This window comes from Haliotis rubra, unplaced genomic scaffold, assembly GCF_003918875.1.
Source record: "Haliotis rubra isolate DU_JTF1 unplaced genomic scaffold, ASM391887v1 Scf1306, whole genome shotgun sequence".
Taxonomy (NCBI): domain Eukaryota; kingdom Metazoa; phylum Mollusca; class Gastropoda; order Lepetellida; family Haliotidae; genus Haliotis; species Haliotis rubra.
The window spans coordinates 58,168-83,224 of NW_025765233.1; the positions used below are offsets into that span (position 1 = coordinate 58,168).

The 25,057-nt window shown below is 37.4% G+C and overlaps 1 protein-coding gene across 1 annotated transcript in view; it reads right to left on the reverse strand.

Moving 5' to 3' along the window:
- Positions 1–3,087: 3,087 nt before the first annotated feature.
- Positions 3,088–25,057, reverse strand: part of LOC124267366 (suppressor of fused homolog) — a 31,979-nt gene continuing 10,009 nt past the window's right edge. The window contains 11 exon segments of the mRNA XM_046702279.1: positions 3,088–4,047; positions 6,008–6,101; positions 6,374–6,520; positions 6,665–6,758; positions 6,908–7,097; positions 7,264–7,336; positions 8,499–8,584; positions 9,134–9,276; positions 9,412–9,549; positions 9,552–9,559; positions 13,775–13,909. Coding sequence (XP_046558235.1) covers positions 3,976–4,047; positions 6,008–6,101; positions 6,374–6,520; positions 6,665–6,758; positions 6,908–7,097; positions 7,264–7,336; positions 8,499–8,584; positions 9,134–9,276; positions 9,412–9,549; positions 9,552–9,559; positions 13,775–13,909 — 1,180 coding nt within the window. The 3' untranslated portion in view covers positions 3,088–3,975.

The window sequence follows — 25,057 nt, forward strand, 5'->3', positions numbered from 1 at the left end:
AAAAATTTCCAAATGTCCAAAAACCCAACCACAAGTCTGGACACAATGAACTAATTATTATGCTATAATACCATCTAAGGCAACAACAATATATAACAGTGCTATAAGGCCTTATACTTTCTTAAGCTGGTTCACAACACACAACGAATGACAAAAAATAAAAAAAAGTACATTTGGTCAAAATGTTTTAAACCAGATCGTTTTTCTGTACATTGAAAAAGAGGACAGAAAATCTTTTGATTGTGTGTAATACATATAAAAATCTTTATGGTAACAAAAATAAGAACCATAAAAAATGTTTGTATCTTGCCGGGTTAAAACTTAGTGCTGCTACCAAATGATTGAAAAATCAACTGATGTGGAAGGTTAAAATAACTTTTCATGTTGGTCGACCCCATACATTGAACCTGAGGCCAAATCTTTTTAAAAGCCAACTAACAAAAAATACAAGGCCCAACTTCCAATCAATGAAACTGAACATTCAGCCTCAATATGGTGCAAAATAAGTGAAGTAAAAGAAACAAGAGGACAATATGCCACTTTGCAACAGCATCCTTTGTTAATTCTACATCATTAGCCCAGAAAGTTATTTTATGACACTTCCCATAAATCTACAATTTCTCTGGAAACAAATAACAAATACAAGCATTGCACAGATCAGTCAAAATCATAATGGTCCTAAGAATGATACATTGTTTTACTATCAAAATTCATATATTTTACCGCATTCACCTAAAAAATGTTCACTGACATGTTACATCTTTACTCCTATATTTCTTAAGTACATGTCATATTGGGGAATCAAGCTTGTTTGAATTGTTTTGTTAAATAGGACTCAAGTGAAAACATGAAATTAAAAAAGTACAAATCAGCATTAGATTATTCTGTAAGGTCCGTGTTTACACACTGACTTAATGCTTCAACCAAAAACAACACACACTCCAAAAAAGACCAGGACTAAGGTAAGAAATATCCCTGTTCATTCAAAAACACCAACAAGATTTAAATCATGATGACTTGAACATACAAGAGATACACATAATCTCTATAAATGCATTAATTCAGAGTGCTGTTGCCCTTTAACATCTGGTAGGAAACATCTCTGGTAATAAAATACCAATTTGCAGCAGTTTATAAATCTTCAATAGTGTGATGTCTCCATGTGACAAGACAGATGCATAATCCATCCTCCATACACAGGCACTTTTTAAGCATTATACATTTGTGCAATTTGTATGTTTGTGGAAAGCAGATTAGAGTTATCTACCCTTAGTAATATCAGGGGCTCCTTTCACAAAGCAACCTTTACTAAGGTTAACCTTAACTCCCATTCTTTAACATTGCACTAAGGCTACCTTAGTGACTTACGATCACCTTAGTGCTTTGTGAAAGGAGGCCCTGGAAAAAAACAGCCCGATGCAGGCAGTTGAAAATGTTGCAGAAAAGGACCAAAAACAATTTTTATGATTAGAGTTTTCTACTCTTGGTGAATATCGGAAATATAACAACCTGATGCAGGTGGCGAAGTTGTGGAGGGACCAGAAACATAAAACTTTATGAGGAGGCCTTTGTTAACTATGCATTCTTGACAACTACTTTCAGATCTTTACTTGCTAGGATGATGGGCAGTTAACATAAGGAGATAAATTTGGCAGTATATCAATCAAACTCACAAATATACATAATATATTCATAACAGCAAGCAATATAAGTAGAGTATAACAGACATACCTACACAGACCTGAACAAAGTTGCACTTAACATGTTTAGTAATCAATTAAATAATTAAACAATCATACAGACCACTTATATCATTTGACCAATTATTGAACAGAAGCATGACACGCCTCCGACCAAAAACCTGCAGTATTAAACTCAAAAGACGTAACAAAAAATATTTGAATCTCTGACATTGCTTTTGTTGTGTCATGCAGATTAACAGCAATTTGAAAGAAACTGGTGTTCCATAAATTCTTTGGGGCAACACATTTGATCATTGTCTCAAGTGACCTCCCACTTACATTTGAATATTCCTTTCCCTGTGGGGTTGAGTAAGTGAGTGAGATTTGAACAATTTTTAATGGATAAGGCCTTCCATAAAATGTGGTGGGACAGATAAAACAGTAACACAGATTGAAGACGTTTAATACTTTGATGAAATCCCCAAGTGTGTGTAGCCAACAAACAACGGACAATAATGTAAGTGAATCCTGGTACAACAACGGATGCAACTCTGCTTAGTGATTTTCGACATGTTCTCCCTGCTTTACTACCGAAATCCTTTAGCTGGACATTTCAGTAATGTTATCTGTATACAGTCTGTCATCACCTGGATATACTGACAATCTGTACATCTCAGTAGAAGGCTGTAACTATGATCAGATGGTGTTAGGGAAATCTCATCTGTGTCAGTAGAAGGCTGTAACTATGATCAGATGGTGTTAGGGAAATCACATCTCAGTAGAAGGCTGTAACTATGATCAGATGGTGTTAAGAAATCTGTACATCTCAGTAGAAGGCTGTAACTATGATCAGATGGTGTTAGGGAAATCTCATCTGTGTCAGTTTCTCAGAACTCCTTAAATACCAAGCTCCTCACAGCAATAGCAGTGTAGAGAGCTCTCTTTACTATCACCAGGCACTGCTCCCAAATGTACTTGGTGCACAGCCTTCCATGAATGAATATTTTCTTATTTACTCAGATAAATAATGTTGTTTGTTTGTCAAATTGAATTCAACTTTCATGTAATTATTACAGTATGCATGTAGGAAGTTGGATGCTTATCTGTTCGTCAGTCCAAATTTGTCAATATTCTTGTAATGGTTGCTTGCACACTGGTGGCAGTGAGGGTCCCTTGAGGGCAATGATGGCATAGAGCTTCCATGCAAAGGGAGGTAATAAATATAAGTGTTGCCTGTCATCTTGTCACAAATCCCCATTGACATAAACACAAGACATAAATTATTACAAAGTAGCACTGAATCAAGAAATATGCATAAAAAGACAGAGAATCCATCACACTTATTTCCCCAGTTGGTGATTCTGTTTTCTGTCATATTTTAGCAAGATTTTACTCAAGGACAATATGCAATAATATGACTTTATATACCACACAAAATAAGTTAAGGACAATCTGATGGCATGACAGTTTAACCACAGTAACATGAAAGCCTCAACTTCTTTCGAGTAGTATATCCAAAAACATGCAAAGCCATTACTATTCCCATTTGAAATGATTGTAAAATAAACAAAATATGTTGCAAATGGGATAAAAACCTAATGCATTCTACCATACAAATTAAGATAACTATACACAAATATCCGTCTTAAGAGACATGAGTGATACAGCCTGTATGAACTATAACACACAACGTAACAATACAAAGAAAATAGAATCGTAACAATTGTAGTAGATGACTTGTCGGATGTGATATAACCTGTGAAAAAAAACTTATTTGAAAATGCGATGGACAGAAATCTGTTTTCTGTGTCTTTTCCACTGGACTCATGACATAGTCTTTGCTCCAACAGGTACACTAATATTTTACAGCATAATTGTATCCCCAATAACAACACACAGCTTCTTTCTAAGCGCAAAGTGCTGAAAGTTGCATCCGCCAGTCATAACTTTGTCCCTTCAGTAAAAGACAAGCTTTCATTCATTAAAACATTTCCAATAGCACACAGTAGATGGGATAACAAGCATAAGAGTTATCTCCCTTCCATTGTCTATACTGGACATCAAAGTGATGTCAAAGAGTTATCTGCTCTTGAAATATCTTGTCAAGAGTTGTCTCCGCCAAAGATGGCCAAGTTTAGAGGTGACCTCCCTTTGATGACTCTTCATCACGTCAGTTGTTTTAAGGACTGTTTAGAGCCCTTCGTCATGAACCTTTGGTAGACACATGGCTTATTGGCCATGATATGAATGCCACAGTAGAATAATTGTCACCATCACTGAATCACATGAAGTGCTAAATCTCATCAGGCAGGATCGTGATACAGAGTTTCTTCTCAGGCCAACTGAACGTCTTTGGGCACATCATCTGGAATGTAAAATAAATGAATAATGAAATAATAATATCATCAGGAATGTTTTGGGCGTTACATAAAAACAGACCCTTCTGATAAACAATAAATATTATCCAATGGCACAGTCATTCACTGTGATCTATAAATAAGTCTTGTCCATACAAACTAGTGATCGATGTCATGACAACAATCAGTATGGTCAGGCATCACAAGTGAGTGAGTGAGTGAGTATGGTTTTACGCCGCTTTTAGCAATATTCCAGCAATATCACGGCGGGGGACACCGGAAATGGGCTTCACACATTGCATCACAAGCGACTATCATCACATCATTTGAGGTTCCACTACACTAAATCAGAATGACATGCTCCCTGAGCGTGAACCGCATGTAAACAACTGAAGAGATAGAGACATGTGACAGCTGTGATTGGATGAAATAGTGTAAGATGTTTATGCTTTTTAAAAGCACATCCATCCAGTAATTCAAAGCGGACCACAATTTTAAGTATTTAGTGCTGTGATTTTTATCACCATGACTTATGCTTATTGTGTGTACAGATATTTTCCAGTAGGTGAGATTTGGTGCGGAACTGGGGTTGATGTGTTCCGCTTCCTGTGCTGGGAAAATGAGCCGGACAATTTGGCCAGAAATTGTGTTTTATTGTAGTTTAAAGGCCTGACTGTAGCCATGTGTACCTGGAATGACTGTTGATAGCCTGGATGATTTTTAAAAAAATAAAAGGTTACTATAGAAGTCTAAGGGAAAACATTTGGTGTTGTGTAACCTTGACAATGGATGGGGACCAAACAGCTTGGTAGCTCACCAAAAATCTACCCATGGTGTCTATTGCAGGCATACATGTGATATAAGGTGAAATATTATTCCCCTGCTTTTACAATTATTGACTGTATATAGTAACATGAGAAGAAGTACATGTAATTATTGGGACAAATGGGGCCATGGGGTAGCCTAGTGGTTAAAGCGTTCGCTTGTCGCGCCGAAGACTCAGATACCCTACATGGCTACAATGTGTGAAGAACACAGGCTATTGCAAAACAAACTTTCCCTCGCAAATATGATCATTACCCCCATACTTTAACATTGACTTGAGACGGTTTTAGTTCTAGGATCGCTGTGTCCATTGGCAATGGTAAAGATGTACAACATTTGACATATATTTACACCACTTTTGAAGCCATATTTTGCAATATCATGGCACAGGCTTCACACTGCTACCAATGTCTGGAATTGGAACCCAGGCCATTTTCTATCACAATATAAAATTATATCGCTATATCTTTGCCATATTAGTTGGACTTAAGTTGTACATCATCAGCCTAACATAATTATATACTGAATGATCAAATTTGGCAAAGCAATGTGTGGAAAATGGTACTATGACATCATTGTAAAAAATGTTATGACCAATATAGTTTCATGAAATACAAACAAACTCCATTCGCTTACATATACAGGCTAATTCAGACGTACAATGTACAGTATATACGTAGTTGCTATCTTACAGATACTTCTTTTCCCCCAAGAGTGAGATGTTGTTCTATCCCAAAATACTTGCATCAAGTAAAAACAACAACAATTTGTTGCTAAAACAGTCTTTGAAAGTTCATTTAAAGACTAGTCAAGAGTACGTGAGTCTGGTTTTACACATAAATGGGCTTCATACATTGTACCCATGCTGGGAATAAAACCCATGTCTTCGGCGAGATGAGCAAATGCTTCAACTATTTGGCTATTTTCATGATTACTTTCAGTGAACACTGGATATGGGCTTCAGTCATTGTACCTATGTGGGGAATCAAAACTGGTCCTTCGTCATGATGAGCAAACGCTTTAACCACAAGGCTACCCCACCGCTCCCCTATACACTAATGGAGATACATGGATTCTATTCGATAGACCGATCCCCCCAAAATACCAGTTATAAACGCTGTGTAAACTGACAAATTCCCTCACCTCATCAGGGCAGGCTAATTCCTCAATGTCATGGCACATGTCGCTTATGAAGTCATCAGAAATCAAACGGTTTTGAAAACCACCCTCAAGATCTCTGTTGTATTTTACAGACAACTAATGTAGAAGGAGACATGATGATATTTACCAGGAAACTAGTGACAGGAGGGAGCCATGCTGCTATTATCCTGAGCAAGTGATACTCAGCAGATATGATGCTATTTCCCAGACAAATGGGGAGGCGGAGACTCTGATCCTATTTCCCAGACAAATGGGGAGGCGGAGACCCTGATGCTATCTACCTAAAAGCTAGGAGACAGCATGATACAAAAGCTTGTGCAGGAGATGCTCCTCTACTATACTATTTACCTGAGAGCTAGTGGTAGAAGGGAGCCAGCTTCCAGATTAAACTTCAAATGGACGGCATCAAGAGTCCTTGTCCGGATCAGTTCTGTTGGACCCTCAGAACTCACCGTGCTGTCAAACGACTCTTTCCGGGACGAATTTTGATTCCTGCTGAAAATCAAAAACAACTTATGAAATTGAAAACGGCATCCTTTTATCCCTGAGAACATGATTTGTTTTAACCAATATTTAACCCTAAGAATCTTCACGGAAATGTGAAGCGCTGTATTTCATTATTCAACAACCAATACTCACTGATCGTACTCATCATCTTTGCCACCGTGTGATGGGACGTTGGACCGAGAATTACTCAGACCCTTCTTTAAAGTCGCTTTTATTTGTTCAGATTCTGAAACATAAACATTCCTTTCTTAGTCTCATTTTGAGACTGTCACATGACGTAAATGAGTATGCAGTGTTATCATTACACCAGAAACAGACTTCATATATTTGTCTCACTTTCTGTTTTCATTATCGACAACTCTTACAATTACTGACCATAGTCGGTGATGATCCTCCTGTCCACATCTCCACTGCCTCGGCGATCGATCTCCACCAATCGGTTCTCCTTATCATCATCGTTATAGTTGCTGTGAGCATCAGGGTCGCCTGGCTCCTCCCACGAGCACCGACTGCTGACACCACTCAGGTTAGACCCCTCGGTCTCAATCCCATGATCCACCGTTTCCTGGAGCAGACGTACATGGCAGCCATGATAGTATTCTGAACCAACATCTTCATCACATCTCTTTTCTAATAAATTGATGTCCTATGTGAGAATAAATGTCACTTTTATGCCATATTCAGTTGAGTTTTAGCCAACATTAAACAATGTAACACAAATCAGACTGTACCTGCAGCGATGGTTCGATCTCAAAGATGGTCTCCCCTCGCCTCATGTCAGTCACCAGCCATGCACCACCAGCGCTTTACAAAACAAAAGATCACATTCAAATCGACAAATTCCTCAACCCTCTTGCAATGAACTGAAACACTTATCAATACACACTGCTTACAGCAATAATCAAGCAGTATAAAGATGGGGGACAATAGAAATGTAACCATTTTGGAAATATAACTCAATGCCTTAATTGTGGAGCAAAAGCTTTAATAACTAGGGTACCCCATGTTCCTTCTTTGGCGTTAAATGCAAGACTACTCATCCACCAACTTGGGCATGAAGCACTACCTTGAACGTAAATGAATTCATTCTAACATTATGTACACTATAGTCATTTGGAATGAAGTGGCTTTTGAGACGTGGCCTTTGAGATACACATGTGTCCCTTGGTATGTTTTGGTACACAGAAACATTCACAAATAGAAATCCAGAAGCTAAATGTCGCATTCAAGATTACTGCTGCACATATTGAAGAATATAAAGAAAGTTGTAAATCCATACCATACGTTGTAATGTTACTGCAGCATGCATGTACATCTGTCTGTATTAGTTTGGATTATGACCCGTGAAGGTCCGGGTTAGAATTGATCTTCAGCAACCCATGCTTGTAGCAAGAGGTGACTAACGGGATCAGGTGGTCAGGCTTGCTGACTTGGTTCACACAAGTTATTGGTTCCCAATTGCGCAGAGTGATGCTCATGCTGTTGATCACTGGATTGTCTGGTCCAGACTTGATGATTTACAGACCGCCGCCATACAGCTGGAATAGTGCTGAGTGCAGCGCAAAACTAAACTCACTCACTAGTTTGGATTATGCCATTTTGAGACTGACTGACTGACTGAGTTTGGTTTTACGCCGCTTTTAGCAATATTCCAGCAACATCACGGCGGGGGACACCAGAAATGGGCTTCACACATTGTACCCATGTGGGGATTCGAAGCCGGGTCTTCGGCGTGACGCCATTTTGCGAGGTTACAGCTGACAAAATATCCTGCCACAGTTTCAACATGGATACATGGACACAGTATACTGCAAGCCAGCCAGTCCTTGTTTCAACCCCTTAATGCCGAGCTCCAGGCTCCTTATTTTAACTGTTTTGGGTTTGACGTGACTTGTAAACCTTCTGCTGTCCTGGCAGAGGCTTCTATTCACTAGACCATGGCAGTTATTATCCAATGAATACTCACACAGCTTTAGATCGTAGCAGCTCGATAACTCCTGGTCCGTTCCAGTGTTGGGCTGCCTTCAGTTCCTCGCCACACACTCCAACAATCTACAACAGGGAGCAGCATACAACCCAGGGATACTTACATTAGAACTGAAACTAACCATCTTGGCCAAGAACCTTTAAATCCATTACTGAATGTTTACAACTACAGTGACTTGTATCATGAGTGAGTTGGGTTTAACACTGTTTTGAACAGCATTTCAGTTAAGCATCGGTGCGTCGGGCAGGTAGGTACCTAAAAAGACAGCAAACACCTCAAAGTGGTACCTCAAACAAGCTGTTAGCAACTGAAGATGCAAAGTTGTGTCCCTTGGCAAGCCTGAAACCTTCGATCATGGATTTGAATCTCAGTCTGATTATTCTCCTTGGTCTGTCAGGATTATGCTCATGCTCAAGGGTTTTACCAAAGCTTTCCTGCAACATTAAGCTAACAGGACATGATGAAACAATTTCAGAGCTGAATAATACCCACTCACAGAGTTTTAGCACTGTGGGATTTCTGCTTGAAACAAAACCCATTAAATTTTCAAAAGTTGAATGTTTTCACCACCTTGTGTTCAGACTATAAATTACTCTTATAGTCGATGATATTACCTGGACAAAGTTGACAACACCAAAGGGAGTTGTGATTGGCTGCAGCTGAGCGTCCTCGGTCATCAGCATGTGTTGTATCCGGGACTCGCTGCCGTCGAGAGGTGTGTGCCACGACACATGGTCACCACTACATAATACATTTTCTGAAAAATAAAACATAAACAGTTGTCAAGAAAGGAGTATTACAAAGTCTGGTCAAGAGGCCAGTTTGCATTACATTTTGAAGGCACCAAATTGCCTATGATTCTTTAAATAACTTCATGATACATAAATCTTACCTGACTGGAACACATATCTGGCGAGAGATTGCATGAGGGCAGCAGGCCAGGTCGGTGGGTTTGTTTCTTCTGGTTCTCGTCTCAATCGGAACGTCAGCTCAAAGCCATACCCGTTGTTAGTTGTCCTGGACCCTCGTTGTTAGTTGTCCTCTCAAAAAGAACATATACACCATATGAAATTACAAGTGACAAAAAAACGATTCTACATCTATTTCACAGTGATCAAACAAAGTCAAAAGAACTGTTTCAAAATCAAAAATATACATTTTCCCTTCCTGCATAAAAACAATCTTTTTAATACTAACATAAGGGACAAAAATGGAAATAGTTGATTCTTTATATATTTCAGAAATTTTGAATATTCAAATCCATAAAACAAGTGATCAAACAAAGTAATTACACAACAGTAATTACTTGTTTCAATAATCAGCCTTTCACCTTTAAACAATTTTCCAAACATGCATTCAGTAATATTCAAGGGACAGTGACCTGTAAATAACAATGTGAGGACCAGAAAAGCGAGTGATTGATAATGAGAGCAATGATCCACACCGCTGGGGTACAATGACACTATACCAAGTGAACAGCCCTGACCAAGCAATCCATTTGGTCGCCTCGCACATATTATGTGATCACATGAAGAGCCAAGTTAGAACTAGTCTTCTGCAGTACATGCTTGTTGTAAGATGGAACTAATGGGATCGGGTGGTCAAGGTCGGTGACTTGGTTGATGCATATCTTCATATCCTATAGTCTGTTTGCAGTGAAAACGTGCCGATGAATTTCACTTTAAACAAAAAAGTAAATCGAATAAAGTGAAAATAAGATTGCGAATCCTCATAATTTTACCTTGCCAATTGAACATTTAAATCTCAGAATTTTATTCAACTTAGGATAAAAGTTGTTTAACGAACGATCATGGTTTCAAACCGCTATTATTGGTTTGTATTACAAGGGGGTATGCACATTAGAGGAAACACCTAGAACAAGTATGGTTGGTCTAAGTTAACGCTCATCACGTACCGCACGTGCATTTGTTTCACTGTTCCAACTACAACGCTTACCCCCTTGTAATACAATGAGAGACTGCAAACAGACTATAGTTGTATTTATTTACGGATCACTGTCATCACTGTCATATGATGAGTGTAGACTTAAAAAACAAATAAACATCCATTGCAATAGGCAATTCTAATTCTATCTTCCCTAATTATTCTCTAATTCACAGACAGTCTCTTAATTCTAATACATTTCCATTTCTCTGATGTACAATATATATATATCAAACTTTATTTCATTATTCTTAAAAAGTGTATCTTATTTCTATGTTTCCCTCTTTGTCTTAATGCATTTTAACCTGCAAAACAAAACTTAGTTTAATTGGACTTAACTTATGAAAAATCAGTCTCATGTCAAGGACTATATATCTTACACAAGCAAGATATATAGCTTCTGTCCATGATTTCCAATTTGTCTTCATGATAAAACCTATGTCTTAAAGGATCTACGCCTATTCAGTCGACCTGTCGCAGGAATAAGCTATTAATGTAATTTCCCACTAATGACATCAACAAGAAGTTGCTTAATTACAACAGATCACCCAAACTGACGAGCTTCGATATCAGTATTAACACACCTGAAACAAAGGAAAGAACCCAGTGTTCCATACAAAGAGACACGGCTATTGTTTCTGTCCATCCAACGTTGAGCTAAGTGTCACTTATTCCATTACCCTTCTGATGAATGGGAAATAATCTGCAGAGTCACATTAACAGATCACACTGACAAAGCGTTAATGCTGACTATACGTTTCAGATTGTACGTTTCCCAGATCCTTGAGAACTCGTGAATAAAATGGATCCAACACAAGTCTAAAATGATTTAGCAAGTCTAGAATTCCTCAGATTTAGGCCTGAAAATGGCAGTGTCTCCGGCTCCATTTGGATTTGATTTTAAAGATACATATCTGTTTATAAGACACCACCAGAGCTACAGATAACTTTTGGGGTCACTGAGTTATGTACTCGCTTGTGCTCATATCAATTGGGTATCCTAATTTTCCTTTGAGTAACCAAATAAATTGTAGCCACCTCACTCAAACTCAATTGTTTTTTGTCATTTTCCATTAATTGTAAAAATATAATGAAGTTTAAATGTTATTTATATTGGATCTGTAATATGAGAAATTACAAGAAAGACTGCAAGTTGCCTAGTTCATGTGTTGAAATAGAACCTCTCAATATACCTCAGTTATTTTATCTATGCACCGGTACGCAAGCAAAGATTTGACATTTTCGTGTGTACGCATGTAAGATCAAATATAATGAGTATTTACAAAATTCAAGCGTACTTGTACGCAAAAGACTTGATAAGAATTGAGTTTTCACATAAATATTTGCGTAATTTACGCAGATACGCAGCTTATCTCTACCTCTGTAACACAAGTCTTTGTTTCCCCAGATTAATATATGCTTGTTTCCCCTTCAATCCCTTCCAGGATAGGTGGGTCAGACTTGTGAAATATCTTCCCTCTTCACAAATTCTAATTTTCTTTTACAAATGAAGATTGTGCTTGATTTGTGTCACTTGAAATGTAACCATGGTAACACATAGTAAGTTACAGATCTAAACAATAACCACAATTGTAATGAGCCAATTGACCTTGGCGACTTTGAAAAGAAAGCTGAGTTGAAGAATTAATTTCTTAGCTCCTAAAAATAGACACATCATGAGAAACAAGCAACTTATTTTACAAAACCTTATTCTTTAACTGAACGTGAGGTGAGGTGAGGTGAAATTGGGTTTAACGTCGTGATTGAGAATATTTCACTCATATGACGACGTGCATGCGTGTGTATGTGTAGGTGCGTCTGCTTGTACTAGCCCAGACTTAAGCTGGTTTTATAGTGCTAGCCCACTGAGATACCATGCCGCAGTGAAGCATGAATACCCCACTCAGACACATTATAATGACTCCAAGCCGACCAGTCCTTGTTGTACCCATTAATGCCGAGCGCCAGGCAGGGACCAACAAGTACCATATTTGAGCGTCTTTTGTTATGACAGGGCCGAGGATCGAACCCGCGACCTTCGGCTCTCCGGGCGGACGCTCTAACCACTACACCACGGAGGCGGTCCTTTAACTGAACGTACATGATTGATACACTTCCACATATTATTTCTGTATGATAACATTGACACCAGGTATAAATTTGTTTCAAATCCAAGTTGTTAGACAAACATATCATGTATGAAATCTATTATTACACAATACATAAATACGCACAATATCATCACATTGTATAATAACTTTCCGTAAACACAATATACAAATTAGTTACATAATTATTTTGCAAATAACGCTATATAATGTTTCTGTGAAGAAGAAAAAAAATTAACTCTTGATAATTTTCAACTCTTAACGGGAAACATAATTAAAGGCACTAACTAAAAGATGTCTTAATTAATAAAGCCAAAATCTTTGTGATCTACAGGAATTTTCTGTGATAGAAACAACATATCAATAAGCATCTCAATTTTGACAAAAATACATGTGTTGAACTTTCAAAATAACCACTGACTTTAGGACAGTCTTATCATAATTAAGTTGCTTGATAATTTGCGACCTTAACCACTAAAGCCAGAGTCGAGTAAACGCTTGTTCAGTCAAATATGTTCACCTAAAACTAACACTAAACTAAGACTAAAATCCATCTGGAAAATATTACAAAACGCAGGTAGCTAAACTCAGCTGTTGTTGAGACAGACTGCAAGGATCGGGGTTTCAGTTATTAATTCACAGGTTTACATGACCAAGACAACTGAAAAATACCCAATTCAATACTTTGGACCAAAAAAGATTAAACTTTACAGGTATGTGGTCTATTTATAGCTGAATTACTGGAAATTTACAATAACAGGAAACACTGAAGATAAAATGATAATTTCCACAAACCAACTTCATAGTATTATATTTGGATTGCATTGTTACCATGCATATATGAATAACTTAGGTAACTGTATTCAATTATACAATATGTCATGTGATAAGCACATGATAATGAATGTTCTAATATTATATTTTCCGTAATGAAAAATTCCACACCAGTGAAAAATGTACCGATATCCACTCTGTACCACAAACCTTTCTTTAAATTAATTTTTTTTTAAAGTTTAAGTTTAATTTAAAGCACATAACACAACACAAGACATTTTTCAAACAGAAACAATATTAAAAAAATCTTAGTGCAAACTTTAATAACTCACAAATACCATAAATTGACTAAAATCATAAAAATCAACAAAACACAACACACCTTCTTATCCTTTAACCATTAAAACATATTTTGCAAATTTCACTTACTCATGTACTCTGCCGTCGCCATGGAGATCGGAAAGCCCGAAACTGATATAATGCCAGTGGGGAGGAATATGTCTGCCAAGGTCGCCAGGGTTGGCATACATGCTAATATAATCCATGGGGTCTGGCCCACCCAGCCTGAAACAGAAACATTGAAATAAGTTTCCCCCTCATGTTAATATATCCTCCCAGGACGGCAGCGCCGAGGAGAGCTCTTGCATCATGATTACAGAGCATGGAATAAACATTCTGCTGGAAAAACGTTTTTTAAATCATGCCTAAAAATAATTTTCTAGTTGTGTTGAGGATGTGTTGGCTTATAAAATCTAAAACTTACATTGAAATAATTCTTTCACACCGGAACAAAAAAAATTATTTATGGAAATATCCTTTTTACCATTTCCACTGTAAAATATATTACATAAAGAACAATATATTTTAACAAATATGCAGAAAATGGTATATTTTGTAAAGTATATTTTACAATTCATCTGAATTGTAACACCATTGTGCTTGTGGTGTGGGTGGTTCGTAAGATAAACAGGAATAAGGAATGTTGATCTTTAATGTCAGAAGTAAAATACTGATACAGAATTGTGGTAGGAGCAGGCCTGACTTTTGTGTTGCAATTTATCAATGTGTTCTTTCATCTGTGATTTATTATAAATTTCAATACAAATGGACCAATCCATCTCCTCCCCCACATGTTTATGACAACTTTGTAGTCATCCATTTTGTTGGATGTCACTACGATCACGATGTGTGCATAATACACACAATATATAAAGCTGGTTATAAATTTTCTGCTTTTTTGGTCACAGAAATCAGTTGCTCATTTCAGAATTTCAGTTCAACCTGACACTAATATAAACTTTGCCAACAAGATAAAAACATGCATGATCTTGAATGTCTCAATATACAGGTATTTTCCAAATAGGCTGCGATATGTCTTCATTATTATTTGAAATTGTGCTGCTTTGGAGTTCATAGAATTAAACATCTTGACAGTCATCAGAGACATTTATATTTATCAAGACAAGTTTATGTATCTATGTTTCAAACTGATAAATTTATAGGACCAGGATGGAACCTGGGGGGTTTTCTGGTGCAAAATGGTTTTTCATGTCAACATGCACCCTGTGTAAGTTATTCAAGTTCCATAAACCTGTTTGTTCATATTCACAGTCAGATTTTACAAGAATTCAGTTGATCATATTGATATTTGATATTTGATTTGTTTCACTTTGTAGTCTGAGCTAAATAATCAATCCAAAACTGATTAAGGTGGCAAATATATATTTTCATTTTTATGACTGTTGGTGGCTCTTAGACATTACTGTTGAACTCCTAAGAAGAAGGTTAAAAATTAACATGCTGCTAAATGTTCCACCTCTCACACATTCTCATGGGGATAAAATTCATATTTACTCCCTATGTTATAGATAATTATCATGCATAACAAATGATATATAATCAAAAACCCAATCTGAATTAATGTTGATAGTTCATTTAGGTGATTCAATATCATCTTCAATAACATGACTGTTGCTGTCATTATGCTTTCTTCCTTATCAGTGGGGCAGTGGGGTAGCGTAGTGGTTAAAGTGTTCATTCGTTCGTCACGCCGAAGACCCGGGTTCGATTCCCCACATGGGTACAATATGTGAAGCCCATTTCTGGTGTCCCCCGTGATATAGCTGGAATATTGCTAAAAGCGGCGTAAAACTAAAACTCACTCACTCACTCACTCCTTATCAGTTGCCACACAAGAATTTTAACCATCCAACAGAAATGCCAACAAAAATACATCTCTTCCTTTTTTATAAGCTAAGACCCACAAACACTACATGATGTATAGAACAAGTACTGTGTATATTGACAGAAATTAGTGTTCTGCTGCACTACTTTACTTATATTTTATGTCAACAACTATACCAAAGCTAAGTCAAGATACAATATCTTATATTTTTATATATAAAGTTCTGAGGCGGGGATATATATGAAAAAGGTAATCTGTTGCCCCAAACATGAAAAGGCTGCAAAAAAATAATGCATGAACCATCTTGATTGCTGTGTATTGACTCCAGCTAAAAACCTAGGAATTGAACCCTTAAAAAGCTAGGGCTGCACAATATAACCGGTTTACCGGTATTTACCGGTTCAGACATGAAAACGACACGTATTGTGATACGCTGATCGAAAACTGGTATTTTGACTTGCATTCAGAAAACTTTATAACACTCGGAAATGTTTGGATATGTCCTTGTTTCATTTGTGCCAAATATTATTCACATTTTTATTTTATCATGATTAAAAGTTGTTATTAAAGCTTAATCAAGCCTAGTGATTTTGTTGTGTTTTTGCTCTATAAATCAAGAAGTAACTCGATTATAAGCAGTTTTTGTTTAAAAGTACTTCATGCAATATATTGCAATACATATCGCAATACATGCTTTCGCATCGCAATATATCGCAATATGAAAATTCTCTGCAATCCCCACCCCTACAATAAGCAATCTTTATACAGCTAAGAGATGCAACTCTATATACTATCTGCAGTACAAGTATGCATCGGGCTATATATGGTCATGTTTGGAGTTGGAACGTTTTCAGCAAATATGTTATCCACATGATCTCCCATTAGGATCAATTACCTCTATTTTTCTTCACGCATATTAATTTTATCAGATTAACATAATAATCATAAACATATCTGTTTTCTTAAAAGTCTAGATTAGTATGACAGTAATTCTAACATTCTAATCTAAGTCTTCATCAAGATTGTTTGGAAGTCTGGAATCGATACCATCAGCAAGTAAAATAACTTTTAAATATTACTATTTTTATTGAAATTTAACTTTTCTAAAACCTAAATAGTGGTCATACCTCATATTTGCACACATCAATGAGTGGACTACCCAACAAATGGTATAAATTCCATAGGTGGATCAAGGAATTTTCAAAGCTGGGGGTGGGGGGTAGGTGGGTGTTGAACCCCCTGAACTCCCCCTTGTCTCCGCCAATGCAAAACATTAACTGCAATGTGGTGTTTAGTCATTTTCAGATCCCCCCACTGGATCCGCCAATAAATTTATGTTTGGCCTCTTTGAACAAATATCACATTATTTAATCAGGTGAGCTAAAAACTTCAGCACCAATAGCAACCATCCAAGGTTCCTCCTACAAACATCAAAAACTGCACCCCACAACATACCATCCCAAATGCAAAGACATTAATCTTAGCACTGTGCTTCTGAGAATCTAAATCAGTTAGCACCTGTCATATCAAAAAATCATTTCGACCAACACAACCACACGACTAATTATCACTGGCCTCCCCAGCACTTAATCTGCCAAGCATGTCCATATCTCCAGCACCCCCACCATGGTATACGCGGTATATATCCCGCCTGGTGTATACGAGACCAGTCCGCCAGGCCGTGTATACATGCTATAGTCCACATGGGGGCATCTGGATCAATATTCTCCGCCAGCAGGTGCCCCCCTGTGTCGTCCCACATACAGGGAGTCTTTGTGACGCTGTCACTACCCTTTTCTCCAGCACTAAGTTATGGCATCTCCCTTTGAGAACAGGTAGGGGAATCCTCTGGTCTTAATATGCTGTAGGGGTAAACAAGCTCCATGTGGGGTCTCCACGAGGATAATCAGCTAAATCATCCCGACCCAGCCCTGACCTCCCACATCATAATATTGTCATTGTATTTACCCTGAAATAATCGACATCAATCGTTTTGAGTGTCTCATGGTGATAATTTGTCCGATCTGATATGACAATAAAATATCATTCATGCTATTTAGGGGCATTATATTTATGATTGTTGTATAGCATGGATATTTTGGGGGGAGTTTTATGTGTCCTACATACAATATACTGAACAAAAAAAATTGTTCATGAATATTTGGGAATATTTATTTTTCAAGAAGACTGACCAAATAATTCAAAAAACATATTCCAAAAAGCATTCATAACTGTAACTTTTTTCTTTCATATTCATTCATTTATACATATACAAAACTGCCTGTGAAAAACTCCAGACTCTCACAACAGTATCAGTTCCAGTAAAATTGTCCACATAGACAAATTTCAAGATGAAACATTAAAATAACCCCCAATTTAAGAAAATACAAACTTTAAAACAATCCAAAATTTAAACCAAACTATTTTCTCCCAATCTGCCACAGGCACTTATTTTTTGAATGTTTAAACAGTAGAAATTCACATCAGATGCATGTTAAAAAATTAACTGAAAAATATAATAAAATAGAACCAAGATTGTCATGACTTTTTGAAGCTGAAGTGATCAAAAGACTTGCAGAAAATATGAAATTCAATCGTCATATTTTAGCTGAACTAAACAAAAACAAAAAATAGCCAAATATTACCAACTAAACATTTGAACCCTGACAGCAAAATTATTTAACATTGGGTTTTTAAATCATCAGTGGCATTGTTCCCTTTGGCTAACAAAAAAACATCACATTTGTTGAAACGTGAGAATATGATATTTATTAATTCCATACAAATCTTAACATGAATGATAAAAATATGCTACAATATGACAACTAGCTATATATGATTGTTGTCAGGAAGCTCCTCCAAGGAGGTGCTGTATACAACACATGGCAAAGTCATCCCCTGCTAAGTCCGACATTCCTCCGGGCAGGCTCTTTCTTCTGGCTGTGACACAGGTAGACAGGCATCCACAGTGAAATCCCCTCCCACGGATCAGGTGAGAATAACCTACGTCTATACAATATGGTGATTATCGGGACCAAACTGACCTCCCACATGGGAGACTTCTTGTCACTGACCACAAGGTGCAAGCAGGCATGAATACAGAGAGACCCCCACGAGGACTCACAAACTACAACACTATGCTTCTAAGTCGGGGACAGAAATACTTTTTTTCTAAGTGTGCCTTAGGGCACCAGGCAAATATTTTAAATGTGCCTTTCAGAAATCAAGTGTGCCCACATTTTTTAGAATAAATGACTGTAGCAATGATGATGATCATTTGAAATTTATTGTTAGTAAACAACAAATGTAACCTGTTTTCTGTTATCACTGATATGTCATCTGTTTAAGATGGCTTTCTTAAGTTTCATTTGTTATACTTTCCCAACACCTTTAACAGCTAAGAATTTGGTGACAGGTAATTGTTCAATATATCTAACATACACAATTTCCTTTTCAATAACCGAACTATCAGTACTCCCATCACTCTAAATGGAAAAACAACAGGATTTCTTTACATCATCCATCATAATTCCAATGAAAGTCAATAAATGTTTTTGCTTGTTTATCATTTCCGTAACTGTTTTGTTTTGGGGATTAAATGACTAAGGGTGAGTAATGTCTCTAAAAAATAATCATGCCAGGGGTGGAAATAACTTTAAAATTGCTAGTGTACTCCGGTACAGTGGCACATGTAAAATCACTTGCCCTGATAATTTTTCCACTATACCAGCTGTTTTCTTGTTGATTTTTTAAACCAACAACAAAATTAACATTGGAAAGTCAACTGGACACCGGTACAGTGTGATATACAAATTTGCTTGCCCAACAGAAAAAAACACAGGACTCGGACGTCAGGCAATGGGTTATTTCCACCCCTGCATGCCATAAGGGCACCGAGAACATTTTTTCTCCGTGCCATTTCAACATTTACTGTTCCATGGCATGCTAATACATGGGGTATTTCGTAACCCTGTAAGTGTAGTGTATGTACTCCACAGTGAGGTGACAAGTTTATTTCACAGTATCTATGAAACCAACAAATGCCAAAATCAGAAGAAAATAAGGAAAAGTAGAAAATGTTCGGGAGCCCTTATTCCGTATTATAATCAGGTGAAATTAAAAAATATACAGTAAAAATGAGATTTTATCAGTGTTGTTCTTAAGAAATGATGAATAATATGTAACCAAATCTTGAATTCAAATATTCAAACATCTATAGAACGTTTTTACCTTGCCATGTTAAAACTGTTTTTCATTTATTAGTAGTACCAGTACTAATCTGAGTTAAAACATTTTTATGTATTTTTCAACAACCTACATTGACTTTTAACTTAAATTATTGTGAACCAACTAAAAAAAGCCTCACTTTTGATTCTAATTACCAAGACGTTAAGACCATATTTGTTCTTGTCAGTACTCTAGACACAGAGAAGGTGATATTTAGATTAATCATGTAAACATATTTCTATTTGCTGTGTAAAGACACCCCAACAAAATTTTTAATTCTGAACGCCAAGATTGACTATTTACACTAAAATAGCACTCAAATAATAGAAGTACTGGACTGACTGACTGAGTTTAGTTTTTGCTATATTCCATTTTAGCAATATTCCAGCAATATCTAAGCGGGGACACTCAGAAATAATAGAAGTACTGGAAAGAATTATACCCAGTTCTTGAGTATTTGATGCAATAATTTACCAGAAATAATACTGAAGTTCTTGACAGCAGTCACAATTGACACATAAAATTTGCTAATGAACTGTAATTTCAAACTGAATAGATACAATATTAAAAACATAGTGACACACATTCCCATATCTTTTTGAAAATGAAAAAAAAACAATTTAAAAAATCAGAATTATATGAATCTAAGAACTGAAATGTAGCGTAAACTAAAAAACTCATAAAAACAGAAAATGACCCTCCTCATCTTAATATGTTATGAGATATGACTTCATTTTCACAAGGCTTTCACAAACCCTAGCAATATGTATGCATACAACTGGAAAGCAAGACATATTTACATATCTACATGAAAGGGGTTTCTTCCATATGAAAGGTTTTCCTCCATTTTTCTAAAATGTTAAAACATTAGCTTTCGTTTCATTTTTCAATATACTTAGAATGCCCTCAACATGAACTGACTGTATTCATCCAGTCTCAGAAACTCAACAATCAATGGGTAATCACACCCACCTATCGCTGAAAGGTGACACTGATGTTAATAGTGAGTGAGTGAGTGAGTGAGTTTGGTTTTACGCTGCTTTTGGCAATGTTCCAGGAATATCACGGCAGGAGATACCAAGAGAAATCAAATCCAGGCCCTCGGCAAGACGAGCAAACGCTTTAACCACAAGGTTACCCCACTGCCCCCTTATATTAACAGACACGCAAATTATCAAATCAAACTTATACAGTAATGAAAGTTTAAGAAGAAGTTAAATGTCAACCTCTCTTGATATCTTGCTCTTTAGTTGTTTAAACACACACGTTTTCAAGACTGACTTTGACCTTCACATGAATGTCATAGTGTATGAAATATGCACAAATAGTACTAAAGAAATTGCTTATTGAAAAACATTTAAGGGAAGTCTTGAAAATCTATAAAGAAATTCCAGTGAACCGTTTTTGAAATATCTTGCTGACAATTCAGGTTAATAAGCTGAAATCTTCAGATTGTCGTCGTGACCCAGAAAATTATGTGAAGGTCACCAAAATTGACTGGGTCTTCCCTAGATGAAGCTTGGTGTCAAATATGAAGAAAATCCAGTGAATATTTTTGCGATATCTTGATGACTATATTAACATGCAATTTAACATGCTGAAATCTTCAAAGTGTCTCTGTGACCTTGAAAATTAAGTGAAGTCACCAAATTCGACTGGGCCCTGCGCCGTCCCTAGATGAAGCTTGGTGTCAAATATGAAGAAAATCCAGTGAACGGTTCTTGAGATAGCTCAACATGCAGGTTTACATGCTGAAATCTTCAAAGTGTCGCCATGACCTTGAAAATTATGTGCAGGTCACCATATTGGACTGGGCCCTGCGCCTTCCCTAAATAAAGCTTGGTATTGAATATGAAGAAAATCCAGTGAACGGTTCTTGAGATAGCTTAACATGCAGGTAAAACGTTAAAGTCCCCTTGTGACCTTGAAATGAAGGTCAAGGTGACCAAACCTGATTTGAACCTTTCTTATACTGTGTTGAACCTAGGTAACAAATATGAAAAGAGTCTAGTGAAAGGTTCTTAAGATATTCCAATTCGGACGTATGGACGTACGGACGGAGCCTAATACTATATGCCCGACTTCGCGCTAAACGCGCGGCAGGAGATAATAATATCAGTAGCATGAAAGACATGACAAACTCACACTCACGATAACACAAAACCTTTTTGTTGGCCTATGCAAGCCTGATTTGCTTCAACCTTGCCAACAGATGTCATACTTCGATCATTAACACCGGCCTTAAAAAGTTTAATGTCGCCCCTAAAAAATACACATTCAACATATGGTAGACTGCGAGCATCAAATTCAAACCACGGCAATTGATCGGCCATAATCAAAGCTAACTCAAACCAGTTAATGACAACCAAGACTTGGTCAGGCCACATCAAATATCACCCCCTACATCTGCGAATTGGGGAAACCTGATCCTCTCTATCCCACTACTCCGCCATAATAACATACTATCAATAACACTAACACTGCTATTCACAATACCCCTGCACATGTACAAAAAGAACCATTGTCTCTCAGACGATTACATCCCTTGATAACGTCCAACAAGTCTGGCTAGTTAGCAGAGCCGACAATCATCCATCTGGATGGACAAATTTTATCCACCTGGATTTACCTGGGATCTGTATTTTTTATTGATTGGTACTGTGCTGGTACTTTCCTGTTAGACCATTAGGTCATTATTTAACACACCTCCTCACTCTTGACCCTTCCCTTTCCTTGTCAGTCTGGTATTCTGTCATGCTTCACTAATTTGTCTCCCTCCACACCCCTCAGGGTACTGAATGGCTTTAGGTCCATGTTGCTAATCCAGTAATATAACATGGCTGTACTCTCCCTAGGGAGTTGAGAATTACATATGGCACATGGCTAAAGCATACAAAAAGTAAGTGTTTGGTTTGAGTGAGTGAATGAGTGAGTCACATTGACACAGACTCAAGCACCCCTGATCACTTCTTCATTCACCATTAATAAACACTGCAGCACCCGATACACACACCCTCCCTCACCATTAACAAACACTCCAGCACCCGATACACACACCCTCCCTCACCATAAACAAACACTCCAGCACCCGATGCACACACCCTCCCTCACCATTAACAAACACTCCAGCACCCGATACACACACCCTCCCTCACCATTTACACTGTTATTTTATTAAAATCTTGTTTGAACTTCTTAGTGGATGCACTAATCCTCTTTACTCAACTACATATCCTTATAACAACTGAGTATTTTATTTTACAGTGAGAAATTAACTACATATCATCATTGCCTTTACAATTTAGCTTGTGCATTAATCCCTTTCATTTTATTTTAACTGAACTGAACTGAACTTTATTTCAACTCAGGCCGCAAACAGCGGCATATGAGGTTACAAATATGTTACAATTAAATATATTCATATAGTTATAAACAATGTATGTGCAGTCGAATATTTCATATATACAGATGAATAAGTAATGCATTATATATATAGATAGATTGCAAATCTGTCTGCAAATATATTGCATAAAGATAATAGAAATATTTAGATGGAGTATTCTTACCGAAGATTCTTAAAAACATTTATGATAATATTACAGAATATACAGTTTTCTAAGAATACGTTTCTGATTGTTATTGAATAATGTATACATTTTATGAAAATTTGGTTTGGAATAAAAATTGGCTTTAAATATTTAAATCTTGCATTTATAAAGTGAGAACAAATAAATAATAATGAGATACATCGCCAATGTCGTTACCATTACAAAATTTACATATTCTATCACGTTTTTGAATATTGCTCTGGACTGCGGTCTGTTTCAATGGGTAAGTTATGATTTGCAATTTCATAACCTAACAATGCCTTTAAATATTACCATTTAAATCACCCCAATATTTGCACAACCTTAAGTTAGATAAGGAGTTATTTAAGATACCTTTTGGTGAATGTTCTACCGTAGAAAGCCACACATGCTTATATGCATCTTCTAGTTTACATTTAACTGTAATTTTTAGTTTATTCAAATTTTCACAATTTTAAGAATTCCAGATATAACTAAGTCCAATTTCGCCAAAACATGCTTAATATTCATTGTCCTTTCATGCTTACTTTTTCCAAAATGTGTGTGGTTAAAAACTAATTCAGACATGAGTAAGGATAATTTGGAAGATTTACCTAATTAGTATGGCACTGACCAGTGAGTCAGGTTCATTATAAGAGTAGGGGTGCATTTTCTAATCCCAATTAGCCTACATTGTTTTTGTATGCGAAATGGGATGTAGGCGAAATGAGATGTAGGCGAAAAGAGACAAAACCGATCAACCCCCCCCTCACCATTAACAAACACTCAAGCACACCTGATCCACCGCCTCTCATCATTAACAAGCACCCTGATCCACCACCCTGCTGCCCCACCCCCGACCATTAGCAAACACTCAAGCACCCCTGATTCACCGCCACGTCACCATTAGCAAACACTCAAGCACCCCTGATCAACCGCCCCCTCGGCATTAGCGAACACTCAAGCACACCTGATCAACCGCCCCCTCGGCATTAGCAAACACTCAAGCACACCTGATCCACCGCCCCGTCACCATCAGCAAACACTCAAGCACCCATGATCCACTGCCCGGTCACCATTAACAAACACTCAAGCACCCCTGATCCACCGCCCCTCACCATTAACAAACACTCAAGCACACCTGATCCACCCCTACCCCCCTCACCATTACATTAGCAAACACTCAAGCACCCTGATACACCACTCCCTCACCATTAACAAATCAAGCACCCTGATCCACCACTCCCTCACCATTAACACCTGATCCAACATCACCATTAACAAACACTCAAGCACCCTGATCCACATTCTCAAGCTCAAGCACCCTGATGCACCACTCACACCCTGATACACCACTCCCTCACCATTAACAAACACTCAAGCACACCTGAGCACCACTCCCCTCACCATTGATCAAGCACCCACCACTCCCTCACCATTAACAAACACTCAAGCACCATCCCTGATCCACCACCACTCCTCACCATTAACAAACACTCAAGCACCCCTGATCCAACTCCCTCACCATTAACAAACACTCAAGCACCCTGATAACACCACTCCCTCACCATTAACAAACACTCAAGCAAGCCCCTGATCCACCACCACCCTCACCATTAACACCCACTCAAACCCCTCATACACCTCACCAAACACACTCAAGCACCCTGATCCACCACTCCCTCACCATTCACCAGCCCCTGATCCACCACTCCCTCACCATTAACAAACACT